Source organism: Myotis lucifugus, unplaced genomic scaffold, assembly GCF_000147115.1.
Source record: "Myotis lucifugus unplaced genomic scaffold, Myoluc2.0 scaffold_99, whole genome shotgun sequence".
In the NCBI taxonomy this organism is placed as follows: Eukaryota; Metazoa; Chordata; class Mammalia; order Chiroptera; family Vespertilionidae; genus Myotis; species Myotis lucifugus.
Window position 1 is genome coordinate 3,105,788 of NW_005871147.1, and position 13,247 is coordinate 3,119,034.

Below are 13,247 nucleotides of genomic sequence, written 5' to 3' on the forward strand. Positions count from 1 at the left end.
AGTAATAATAAAATAATAAACTGTGCTTTTAAACTCACAACTGCAAACCTATTTTTGCCCCACCCTGTATTCAAGGAGCTCAATACCAGTGTTCATCAGAGAAAGGCAAATTAAAATCACAGTTATGTTCACCAGAATAGCTTGCACATTGCTGTTAAGAATGAAAACTGGCATTGTAATTTGGAATACTTTCTTGACAGTTCCTAATGAAGCTAAACACAAGCCTACCTTGTGAGACAACAATTCCAATCCTAGGTATATGCCCCAAAGATATGACTGCATATGTCAAAAAAGAAAAAAGAAAAAAAGAAAGGACTTGTACAGGAAAGTTTAAAGCAACTTTATTCATAATAAGCCTGAAACGGAAAATAATAGGATAATGGATACATACTAGTAAAGTGTGTTATATTCATACTACACTGTAATATTTTAAAAAATGAGCCAGTGACACGTGTAACACCTGGATGAGTCTCAAAGCATTAAGTTGAGTAAAAAGAAGCCAGACACAAATAAGTATGGACAGAATGATTTCATTGACATGAAGTTCAACACAGACAAAGCTAATCTGATGATGAAAGTCAGAGTGGTAATCTCTAAGTCAAAGGTAGTATTGGCTGGAAAAGACAGAAGGGAACTTCCTGGGAAGATAAAGATATTCCAATTTTGATCTGCGTGGTGATTACATGGGTATAAAATGCAAGCTGTATGATGAAGATACATGCATGTTTGTTATATGTAAATTACGTCCTAATTTTCAAAAATTCTTCCAATGTGAACCCTGGCCAGGTGGCTGTTGGTCGGAGCGTTGTCCACACACCAAAAGGTTACAGGTTCCATCCTCGGCCGGGATGCGTACGGGAGGCAACCGATCTCTCCCCCCGCCCGCCCCCCCCCCCCCCGGCCCCAAGTCAGTGGAAATATATTCTCAGGTGAAGATTTAAAAAAAAATTAAAAAAAAATTCTTCAAAGGTGAGCCAAAGTGCAAACTTAGTCATTTTTTAAGCTGGAAGGGAATTTGGAAATAAGCTACTTTGATTCCTCATTTTATGGAAGAAAGCCTTGGGTTTTGAAGCAATATGCCAAGTACGTAGTTACAGGCAGAGCTGAGACTAGAACCAACAATTCTTTCCACTACACTTAGCTTCCAAAACAAGACTTTTCCCAGGAACAATTATTTTCCCTTTGATTATTTGCTTTAGCTTTTCTCTGACAGATTTCAACAATATCCAGGGGAATGCCATGAGCTCCGGTTCCGCCGAGTTGCCCGGGTGAGGTCCCAGGCTGCTTTTTAATTGCTCTCGGGGCTTCCATATTCAATGGAAAGAGGCTCTTTTGTTTGTTTCTAAGTTTATAGATGACACCTAGACGCCCAAGCCTCTCAGGCTCTTGGACACAATTTAAAATAGTGTGGCACTAACAGTTTGACACTAATGTCACTAAGACAAATGGAATTCCCGGTTCAGACTTAAACAAATTCTAATACTGCCCCTAATATTGTCCCTCTGCCACCACAGTCTCAGGCAACAGACTACATAAACAGTCCAGCCTTGTATTAAAGATGTAGGAATAAGGGTACAAAAAGAGAAAACTTGGGTCTTTTAGCCAAAAAGCCCCATGTAAATATGTGGTGCCATGGTGTATCAACAGTGGGGAGAATGCCACCAATTCCCTCGGGAAGTGCTTAGGCGAGACTTAAAGTCGTGACAGGCCCTTGGTGCTTGCATAGAGAAAGCAAAGCACGCCCGTTTTTAGTGCGCCCACAAGATTTCTTCAAAAGAAGCAATGTGTCCTCACAAAAAAACAAAAAAAAACACCCCCAAAAAAAAAAAAAAAATCCCCCACAACTTTCCCCAACAGCTTCTTCTACTTCTGTTTACAGTTTCTTCATCTTCAAGTGGGGCAATCATTTGTTTCTTAATTGTGCTGAGCTAAATTTTTCCACACTGTTAACTTGCATTTCATCTTCTAACATCCTATAAATATTAGAAAGAAGAATAGAGGAATATTTAAATCAGAAGGAGAGAGATGTGGCCCAGCCCTATCCTGGTGGGCTTATCAGGTCTTTTCTCTATGTTCTTAATCTCTAAAACTTATTTTTTATTTGACACAGACCATAGGTGTTCATTAGAGTAGAGGTGAAATAATGCATAAACTTCCTCGTTTCTACTAAAATGCCAACCTTTATGTGTGAGTTTGTTTACTAGCTGTTTCAACTACAGATAGTAAGTATCCAGGTAAAATTACTGACCTCCTTTCCCTCTGTCCGAGGTACTGTTCACAAGTGAGGACTAAGCCTTCTTTTAATTCCACCCTCATCCATAATCCTCTTATGGATCCCACACAAGCTCTGAATACACAAGGTACAAGAATGCTTGCAGTTTTCGACACCTTATAATCACAAAGACTATCTGGAACTCGATTAAATGAATATCACATCATTTACTCAAAGAAATATTTCAGTATTTCTACAGAACTTAATGTCATTTATATCTGGAAGTTATTTTAGGCAATAATTTGAACACATCCCTGCCAAAAGGGGGGGGGGCATGAAACAAATTTTTGCACAGGAAACCTTAAATTCTTTTTACAGATACAGAAGAATGGCTAGGTACTTAAACATAACCTGTTGAAGGTTTCAGCAACGGTTCAAGGCCATGAATATAATGTCATGGCTTTTGTCACTCGGCTTCAGTTTTAGAGTCACGGAGCTCTGGTCTCACCCAGGTTGACTGGAGGAATGGTGTTCCTTAAAAATCTCTTTGCTCCTTACCACCAGCATCTCATGTCTCTGAGGGCTCTAAGATAAAGTGGCTAAGTTTGTCTGCCTCAGGTTGGAATGGCGACTGTGGATACAATGCGATATAACCGTTAGGAATATTCTTCCCCCTGCCCATCAGTAAAGTCTGTATGGTGGAAGCATGTCTCTTGTGAGAACATCCCTCCAGCAGGGATTTCAGTCCTGAATAACCTCCTTGTTGCCTGCCCTATCCACTTTTCTAATAAGTATTATTTGTTTTATTCAAGGTCTGAGGCACTGAATGCCAAAAATGTAAAGCAGGGTGAAAGAACTATTATAAAAATCAATCAAATGAAACCAATTTGGATTTTTAAGTCTATCATTTTCTTCAATAAACAAATTATTTTGATACTGGCAAAATTGCATCCTGGAAAATTGTCTCCTGAATTAATTTCATAGAAGTTACTTAGATTCCTTCAGTTGCACAATGAACATAACTTTTCTCTTGAGTCAAGAACAAGAACAAATACCAGGTCGGCACCTCTGTCCCTATGTATTGAAACGCTGGATGTGGCAGGAGATTCCTTATGTAACCAAGTCTGCACTAAAGGGTAAGAACTCATTTTACTTATCTGTCACAATGTTCCTTCTCCTGCTGTCACCTTCCTCAGGATTAACTTAAATGCTGCCCCACCCCTTCTAACCACACTTTTCTCTATGGAATGCTTACTTTAGTAGAATTTGACAAAGATGTCTGCTCTTCATACGAGCCAGGAATAAGTCTGTTTTTTACTCTCAGTTGCTTTGATTTCTTTCTTGGTAAACACCAACGCCCATAGCAAAACTACAAATCAGGACAAACAGACTTCAGGTAAACTAGATCTTTCTAGGTCCTCTGTGTGGGTGACTCAAAAGCAACTAGAGTTATTATTAAGTTATCCAACGGGGGCAGCCTACAAGGCTCAGAACAAGAGCATCTGTCACCAACGTGGGAACAAAGTTTCCACAGGACACTGAGAACTACCTGTCTGTTTTCGCGTCAGGGACCCTACACCTATGTAGGACACGTGTTATAAAGGACCAACAATGGAAGAAACTCTCAGGTACCTAACCAATAGGAATGTACAGAGAAATCCAATGGTAAGTAATCCAGGAGGTACTTTGTCTAGAAATACTATCTATAACTCAGAGACAGTGATGTTAGTTAGTTGGAAACACCGGAAAATGGAGCAGTTCCTTCAGATTCTGTTTGTTCTGGGTAGCTTGTGAGTAACGATAAGATCCTATCAAGTCCAATTCCAGAATGGTCTTCTCCTTAGTCAAGAAGGGAACATGTCACATTCATCTAAGTGCAAAACCTCAGGTAGGACAGTGTCTTCTGGATCACCAGGATCAGATGAAGCATGTTACGGAATAACACCTCTCAGTTATAAATCTGCTGAGTCTAAATCAGACATATTTATATAGAGACCATGAGCAGCTGGTTCAGAGGTACCTAAAGGCTAGAGTTTACACTATGCCTCAGTCACCTAAGTTAACGTAAAACCATATGTTTTAGGAACGTGTTCCATGGGAAGCAGTGACGCACAGATACACTAGATAATCAAGAAATTGTGGGGGAAATATTTCTTAGCAAAAGTGCCACAACTCTGATGATTGCTTTTAATTTCAACAGAATAACGTGACCAGTGTAATGCAAAATACATAGAAATCTAAAACATAACACGCAGAGCCAAGGTTCAAATAACATATTTTCACTTCGAAAATTGTCACATTAACAAAAGACTTAATCGCATCACAATGACATTTTAAATTCTAAGCCTCTGAAAAGTGATTGTATGAAAAATAATTGTATCACCACCAGTTTAGACAGAAGGAGCAAAAGGTGTCATTAACATAGAGGGAGAGCTAAGAAACGTGCCACAGGAACAATGAAAAGGATAGTACATTTCGCCGTCCAAATTGCTTGAAGGTAATACAAAGCAGGGACGCATCATCAGAGGTGCCGCCAAGCTGCTCAAGCAAAGGCAAACAAAACTCCAAATAAGCATATTCACAGCATGCAGCCAACTCGAACACATGGGTCATAATTGGGGAAGCACTTCCTAGTTCAGGAGCAATTACAAAAATTATTAGACTCTTTTTAATAGGAGAATCAAAAACAGAATTTTCCCATAAACGTTTCCAAAAAGATCCAAACCATTTAACCTCTATCATGTTAAATATCAATAGAAAAGTAAATCTGTTACGTCAGTGGTCCCATCAGATAAAGTAGATAAAGTTTCCCCAACAAAACATTATTCACTCATTTTTTTAAAAAAAAATGTGTGGGAAAAAAGGAAGTAGAGAAGTAGAGAATTGGAGAGAGAGAGAATCATTCATAAAAGTCCAATTCCTCACCTATGGGGTTTCTTTAGCTCAGCTAGAGAAAGCACACACATGTCATTGCTTTGGCTCCTTCCAAAAATAAGCTATGATTGTCTGGAGTGAAAATAGTCCTAGAAAAGTAACAACAGAGCCTGGTCACCAAGAAGTCCTTTCTCTACTCACAAGATTGGTGCTTTTAGGCAGGAGCTCTGAGCTGTCAAACAACACCCCAGAAACTCCTACGACGTGTCTCTGATGGAAATGTAAGTCAAGGGCAAAGACATCATTCCCGTATTTGAACATCGATTTTAAAACTCTTCTTGTGACAGAGTTAAGCAAAACCATGATTCTAACAGTTTACTGAAGTCCCTCTCTGTGGCATGAGATAACTTTATGAAGAGCTAAAACGGAGATAGTGCTACAGGACAAATATTTTATTACCTCAGACTACAGTGCTGAATAGGGCAACATTTAATAACATACATGGCAACTTCTTTAGTGACATGTACTTCACTTGGCTGGTTGCTAGTCACTTGACTCTACAACAGTGATAATACAGCAGTTTAGGAATATTTTAAAAACCCCAACAAAGTCTACTACTCTAATCTTGAATGAAAGACTTCAGGTTAAAATACATCATTTCCAGGATTCATAATTATAAGTGATAGCCCCAGATGAGGAGGACCTGTTAGCATCTCCCCATGGACATAGCCAAGAAGATTTATCGCCTAAGTCACCTATCTCAACATCTCATTCAATGCACAGGAGCGATGATAGATGCATTTCTGTCCTCGTTTCCAGGAGACAGCCGTGACTGCCAAGTTAAATCGGAGAACAAGTATGGGTCCTCTAATATAAGAGTCTGTATTAAACGTGAAGGCAGAGCCCCGGATGTGCACTCCACAGACCCCCAAAAAATAAATCAGAAAGAGAAGAAAACGTACAAAACTTCAAAATCCACCCAGAGACAGTCAGAAACAGAAGCTATGGTCTTTGAAAAGTGACCTTCACAAATCAGTTTTGGGTTTGTTTTTTTCCCATTTTCTTTCACAGTTTAAGCCTCAATCAAATCAGCGGTCTCTGGGGATTTTAAAATTGTTGTAGATTAAAATCCTCTCGGACTCAACTGTCTCCCTAATGCCAAGTATTTAATAATTCTACTTGTAAGGGACGTTTTTGATGAAACCCTGCTGTGGGCTATCTTCAGATGCTCAGCAGCTGCTCCACAATATGAAGCACTGCTGTCCTTATTTTCTTTATCACTCCATCTGGAGATGAGAAAATTATTGCAAACAGTTTCTATATTTGGCAGAGCTGGCAGAAAACAGCTTTACAATACTGATGCAGCAACTCTCACCTAACCGAGGCAGAGACCAACTTCCAGGTACTAATGATACATATTCCTGGCGTGGGCCCAAGGATAGGAAGTTAATAACTGTGATAGATAGACTAGAGCTAAGTTAATGAATTTCTAAATTTTATGCTTTCAATAATAGGGCCGTTTAAGCCTCAGCATTTGGACTCTCTCCTTCCACAGATCAGGCACTTTGATACTCAACAGGTTGAGTAAATTGAATCCATATATTGTATTTACGTTCTCTGTCAAGGTTGCTTCTCCACATTTGAAAGATCAAAGGCAAAGCAGTCATCAACCCTGTAGCCTTCAATACTGTGTTCATTACATTTAATCAAGTGCCAACTCCACCGCATCATCCACCAACCTCAGCAATATTTAAATGCACGGCACTGTTCAGCAACAAATGTTGGCATAGTATTGTTTCAAAACACACACACACACACACACACACACACACACACACACACACACACACACACACACACACACCCTCGAGCGCGCAAGCACATACGTCCTAAAGCAAAACTAAAAACAAAGCGAGAAAGGTAAAATATTATCATTCTTTACACTGTGCAAGAAAAAGAAATTTAAAAATGCACAGAACTACCCAAAAAACATTTTGGAGGTAGTTTTCTACCTGAGGCAGCATCAATCACGGTGGAAATTCCTCTTCGATCTGAGACTGGACGGGATGACCCTGGCATGCTGACTGGGTCAGAGCGGACCGGCTGGATCCTGCAATGCAATTTAATTTAATTCACATATGTTACTGGCATCAAAACTGTCGCTTGCTACATCAGACCTTAAATCAGGAATGCTGGCATAGCCCAATCCATTAAAGAACCATTCATTCTGAAGTAGGGCAAACAGAGGAGCTGTGGTCCCTAACTCTTGCACAAGGCACAGCAAAAATTTTCTACACTCCTGACCCCCCCCCTTCTCTTTGTATGTTATTTAATATATTTTAAGTAAGGGATTGGAAATTTGACATTAATCTAAAGAAATAAATTAAGTAGATTGGGAGAGGAAACAAAATACTTCCTACAGAGACCTTTGGCTTCTGCAAGAGGCAAATATGAAGAGTTCTGAGAATCCTCTCATTCAAGGAAAGTGCAGTAACTAGCAATGCTTCTAGAAAAGGCAGCAATACTCGATACACATTTTTAAAAAAATATTTTATTGATTTTTACAGAGACAGGGATAGAGAGTTAGAAACATTGATGAGAGAGAAACATTGATCAGCTGCCTCCTCACACCCCCTACTGGGTATGTGCCCGCAACCAAGGTACATGCCCTTGACCGGAATCGAACCTGGGACCCTCGAGTCCCCAGCCTGACGCTCTATCCACTGAGCAAAACTGGTTAGGGCTTGATACACATTTTTTAGTAACTGCCTTAAACCTCTCAGTGAAAGTTACTTTATACATGACAATAAGCAAAGGACAGCAAAACTGTGTTGAAGGTCACTGCCAGGGGTTTAGCTAGGATCACTACTATCTGAGTTACCTCCATAAAATTATCAATTAGCATGAAAGAATCAATTAGAATCCCAGCAAAACTGCAATTTACTAAATACAATTTCAAATTGCTTATGAATGGTAAATCCATAAATAACAAGGGTCTATTTCTAGCTGTATTATCTTAATAACGTGAACATAAAAATATCTGTATGACTAAAAAAATCCGAGCTTCCTAAGCAACTTAATAGAATAAAAACTTGCTATAAGAATATATGCCTGCATTTGGAACTTTATTTATTCAATAAGTATTTGCTGAATATTAGTCATGTATCATTATTATTCTAGGAATAAGCAGAAACAAAACGTGAAATACAAGATCTATGTGTGAATATATGGTATAGCACATGGGCATTTATGACTGAGGCAAAAGACAACTAACATGTCAAAATGAAGAAGGTAATAAAGGCTCCAAATTGAGAAGTAGAGGAATGAATGAATGGTCCACAGCGGACGGAGAAGAGTTTGTCAAGGGGTAACAGGAATTGCACCTGCATACAGTAATTGGGTATGTATACATGCAGAGGAGCAAGAGGTGCCCATTAAGCACAGAACTAGGACAAGCAAGCCCTTGGATTTGTGACTCAGCATGAGAAATGCAGGTGCCATGAGGAGCATGATTTGACTGAAGCATGGAGTTCAGAGTGGATACTGATGGAAGAGAAGAGGTTGATAATCACCATGGGACAGATTACACAAGCCTAAAATGCCAAGTATGAACTGCAGAAAAAGAGTTCATAGCTACTGAAAACACAGTTTAAATGTGTATGTATCTGTTATACAAAAGAAATGGGAGGGAGGTGAAGTGCAAATCCATTTGATGGAGTACCAGAAGTTGGAATGTTGTTATTAAACACTGATCACTGCTATCGTGGGCAGTGTGGTGTATGACCCAATACCCATTCACCCCAGCTTATTTTACCTAAGCCAAGGGAAAATGGTTAGGGCAGAGAAAAGAGGAAGAGTTTATTTGAAATTTCTGCAAAAGATGTTTTCTGATTCTTGAGAGAAACAAAAAGATAGTCTATGGTCAGGTGAGGCAAAGTAAGCCCCCGCCTGGTCTCAAAAACTTATGTAGCCTAATAAGTATCCTAATATTCATTCAATTTATAGTAGAGTTTCTAAATAATCCAGAGTTGGGAGTGAGGTGTGGATGGTGCTATGGATGAAACAAGACTGGTCAAGAATCGATGTGATGAAGCTGGGTGACAAACACATGGGGTTTATTCTATTATTCTCTTTAATGTTATACATGTTTATATGCTTAAAATCTATAATAATAAAAGGGTAATATGCTAATTAGACCAGATGTCATTCCGGATGAAGCCAGGGCCGGAGGGAAGCCCGGGTCCCGGGTGCCAGAGGGAAGCCGGTGCCGGCAGCTGGGGGAAGGAAGGCCTACTCTTGCAAAAATTGTGTGCATTGGGCCTCTAGTTTTTTCATAATAAGAAAAGAGAAAAATAAAAACAAACTGACAGAGGTGGTGGAAGTGTCCTGGCATTAAATAGTGGGGATGTTGAATTGCACAGTGAATTTTATGGATTTTTTTTTTAATTTTATTTTTTGGCCTTTTCATTTATTGAATTTACTGGGGTGACACTGGTTAATAACATGATATAGGTTTCAGGTGTACAACTAGCTAACCAATAGTGGGAGCTCTTTAGTGTGAGGAGAAGGAAAGTCCCTGAGGAAATTCTGGAAGCGTTTCAGGAAAGTGGCATTGGGAAATATAATTCGAAACACATTGTATCCAATGAGATCTCACATGAGATCCCCAAGGATAAGGAATCACAAAATACAGAGCATGAATTCTGCAACAGGGCGCTGTGCCCGAATGGAGAAATGTAAATGTTGCTGAAGATGCTCGTTACAAATGAAAGTTCTAACCCAGTCAAATGACTCTGCTAGTTCTTACTTCTTACCTGAGACTGTTGAGATCAAGATCATCCGTATCAAAATCCATAAGGGGCTGTGGAGTATCACTGGGACCGTGAGACTGCAACACTGATGAACTGGACGATATGACTGTGGTCTGGCCTGAGGGGTGGATGGTTTTGAACTGGAACTGTGGGCCCATCCACAGACGCCTGTGGGGTCCAGTGTGCGTCACAATCTCTACCTGGAACAGATTAGGAATCATGATTTAAATGTGGTAGGACCTTTAAGAGCCTTTCATAATCCGCCCCCTTCCTGTCCCTGAACACAAATATTCTCCAAGAAGTTCATTTTGACCAAGTGAAGGAGGGCCAGGGCACCCACAATCAAAAGGCGAAGATAATCACAGCCTAAGCAGACATTCACTATCTCCCTCTTAGAGGTTTTCACAAAAATAAAAAAAATTCATTTTGTGCATATATACGTGTCTATACACACACGTAAATATACACATACACCAGACCCACACATATACAAAACAAAAATCACATGAGAGTAAAAAGACCAGCCACCTGTCTCACATGACTAGAGTCAACTCCCTAGGAACTACCTTTCTCATTCGTTCTAGACAGTACTTACCACTCTGGGCATGCACTGAGTACTGCACCTATAAATCCACATTAAAAGTGAATCCTGCACTGAGGACCAAGCTCATGACAAGCTTGAAGTTATTCTTAAACTATCCAAGGGGGGAAAAATAGATATAAAATAATTTTCACCACCCAAAGCTCCATTTAAATATTATAATATTTATTAACTCCTCTCAAAATACCCCATAATCCACTTTTATATTAAGAGAATGTTTTCTCAGCTACCACAAACAGTGACACAGGTATTTTAAAGGCCACAAAACAGTAAAACCAAAATGCTGTGTGAATTTCATGCTTAGTCTATGGAGGGGGTCTGGGAATGCTGCCAATATTAAATGAAACTATTTAAAGAGAAAGCAGAGTAGAAGACACTGGGTAAAACTTGAAAACAAACGTAGTATGTAATTTTACAAATGAGCAACGTGAGTAAGACGCACATATGCAAATCTTTGGTGAAAGACTATTTCTCAATGTCTTCTAATTGCTACATCCATGTCTATAAACGTACTTGATAGAACTGACTTCCCATATGCCTTCCTTTTGCCCTGAGTTCCTCTATATTTAATCACATGTCTCTGATTGCGGTGCTTAATTCTTAACAAAACATAACTGAAAAGGTTCACAGAGTACAGCTCTGGGTTTGTAAGTTCTGAAGGGCAAAAAAAGCATCATGCTCTTGGAACAATATTCACATTCTCGCTAATCACCGGGAGACAACCACTCAGATTTAGGACAGTGATTTCTGAGTTGAGTAGTTGTATTCAGCAATGGAAATTAGGCCACAGAGAAAGCATGCTGCGTGTTTTGAGCTCAAAACCATCAGTGTCACAGAGCCGAGAGGTAAACAGATGCCCGCGCAATTTCACAGAGGCGATGGCCAGATGTTCCTATTCACTCCCCTGTTGTGTGCGGGACAAACATATTGTATGGATGTTCACACTGACAGCACACATTACCCCTTTTCCTAATTGAAAAGTTGAGGTGAAGGACAGTGGTTTCTCTGTCAGCCGTCTTCTGTTTTTTGTTGTGTTGTTTTTTTTTACTTTATTGTGTTATCCTCATGAAAGGATGTCCCTCTATCTGCCAGGAACTGAAACACTGAACCTCCTTCAAGGAGCGTCCCGTGAGTATTTTAGGCGTGATGACATGTGTCACCTAGAAGCAATTTGTTTCTCCAGCGTCCAGATTCCGGTTAGCTTTTCGGGCAACCCTCCCTGTGAAAGCAGTAAACCGGCCGCCAGCCTCCGCCGAGGCACCTGTCTGATGAAAAGCCGCTGGATTGGTAATCGGAGACAGGTCGTTCGCTTCACCGAATGATGTCAGCTTTGAAGCAGACATAACAGGATTTGTAATGAAGTCATTTGTAATCTCATCATTTTGAGGGCTGCCCAAGTATCTTTTATTTCAAAGCCCTGAGATGAAGACAGCTTCACCTGGCACGAGAGGAAGGGTCTGTAGAAGCTGCTGCAGGGCTACTGTAGAGACCGCTGGATGCAGCCCTGCATGAGCAGAGGAGAGGAAACCCACTCGGGCAAAACCAGGACTCGCAGATTAGAATGCTGAGCTTCCCCGACCAAAGTATGGGCCCGATTTTCAGAAAATGTTGGCCCCACAAAACAAATCCCAGGGAATGCGGAATGACTTCACTGTTTTCACAAGGCCAATTCTTATGTTAATCCAAAGTGTCCATCTAAAACCCAAGGTCCTCAGGGATATAAACGGATTGCTTGAAAGATGTGTATTTTATGCCCTCTGCACGAAAGCTAATGCACACACACACAGAGGGCATAAAATAATAAGTGTTATATATTCCTGCAACAGTATTTAGGAAAAATTCTTAATATGGAAAGACAACTGACTAGCTTATTAACAGTCCTAAATAAAAGGTCCCAGTTCTGTCCATTTTCCTCTAAGGAAAATACTTTTTAAAATTCAAGAATAGAAACAGACAATGGATTCCTTTTTTTTTTTCACTCTAACAGGCCAAACATTTCAGAGTTTTACCTGAGAAAGCCATTCTTCATCTTCCTGTCCACTGTGGTCGGAAGCTAAACTGTCATAGGACCCGTGCCGAGTAATGGGCCCAGGACTTCCAGGGGGAACCACTAGAAGAAAAAGAAAACATAGGAGTATAGGAGGTGTGTGCACGCATGGAATATCTGTACAGCCAAGCTTCCCGGCCGGCTGCTGCCTCCTCTCAAGGCAACAAAGTTTCAATTATAGAAGGTAAATAAACCCCAGATACCTGCTTCCAGTCGCCATGGCCACGGAGCTGGAACAAATAAAAAAAATTAAAAAAAAAGGCAAGGCTGGGAGCTTTGGTCACCAGGGGGCTTGGTCAGTCTGAAAACAGGCATCAGCCCCTCACCCAGGCTGGCCAGGCACCCCAGTGGGGACCCCCACCCTGAAGGGGGTTTGGGGAGCCTGAAAACTGCCCTCAGCCCCTCACCCAGGCTGGCCAAACCCCCATGGGGTGAGGGTCCCCACTGGGGGGCTTGACCAGCCTGCAAACAGCCATTAGCCCCTCACCCAGGCTGGCCAGGCACCCCAGCGGGACCCCCACCCTGATCCAGGACACCCTTCAGGGCAAACCAGACGGCCCCCAGCTGTGCACCAGGCCTCTATTCTATATAATAAAAAGGTGATATGCAAATTGACCCTTAACAGCAGACGACTGGGAATGACTGGTCACTATGACACACACTGACCACCAGGGGGCAGATGCTCAATGCAGGAGCTGCCCC

The 13,247-nt window shown here is 40.8% G+C and overlaps 1 protein-coding gene across 1 annotated transcript in view; it reads right to left on the reverse strand.

Annotated features, from left to right (window-relative positions):
- Nucleotides 1-13,247, reverse strand: part of BCAS3 (BCAS3, microtubule associated cell migration factor) — a 454,972-nt gene that overhangs the window by 228,665 nt on the left and 213,060 nt on the right. Inside the window, exons 21-23 of the mRNA XM_023756742.1 lie at nt 12,508-12,608; nt 9,901-10,097; nt 7,099-7,196 (exon numbers count right to left, since the gene is read on the reverse strand). Coding sequence (XP_023612510.1) covers nt 7,099-7,196; nt 9,901-10,097; nt 12,508-12,608 — 396 coding nt within the window. The remainder of the gene's footprint in view (nt 1-7,098; nt 7,197-9,900; nt 10,098-12,507; nt 12,609-13,247) is intronic.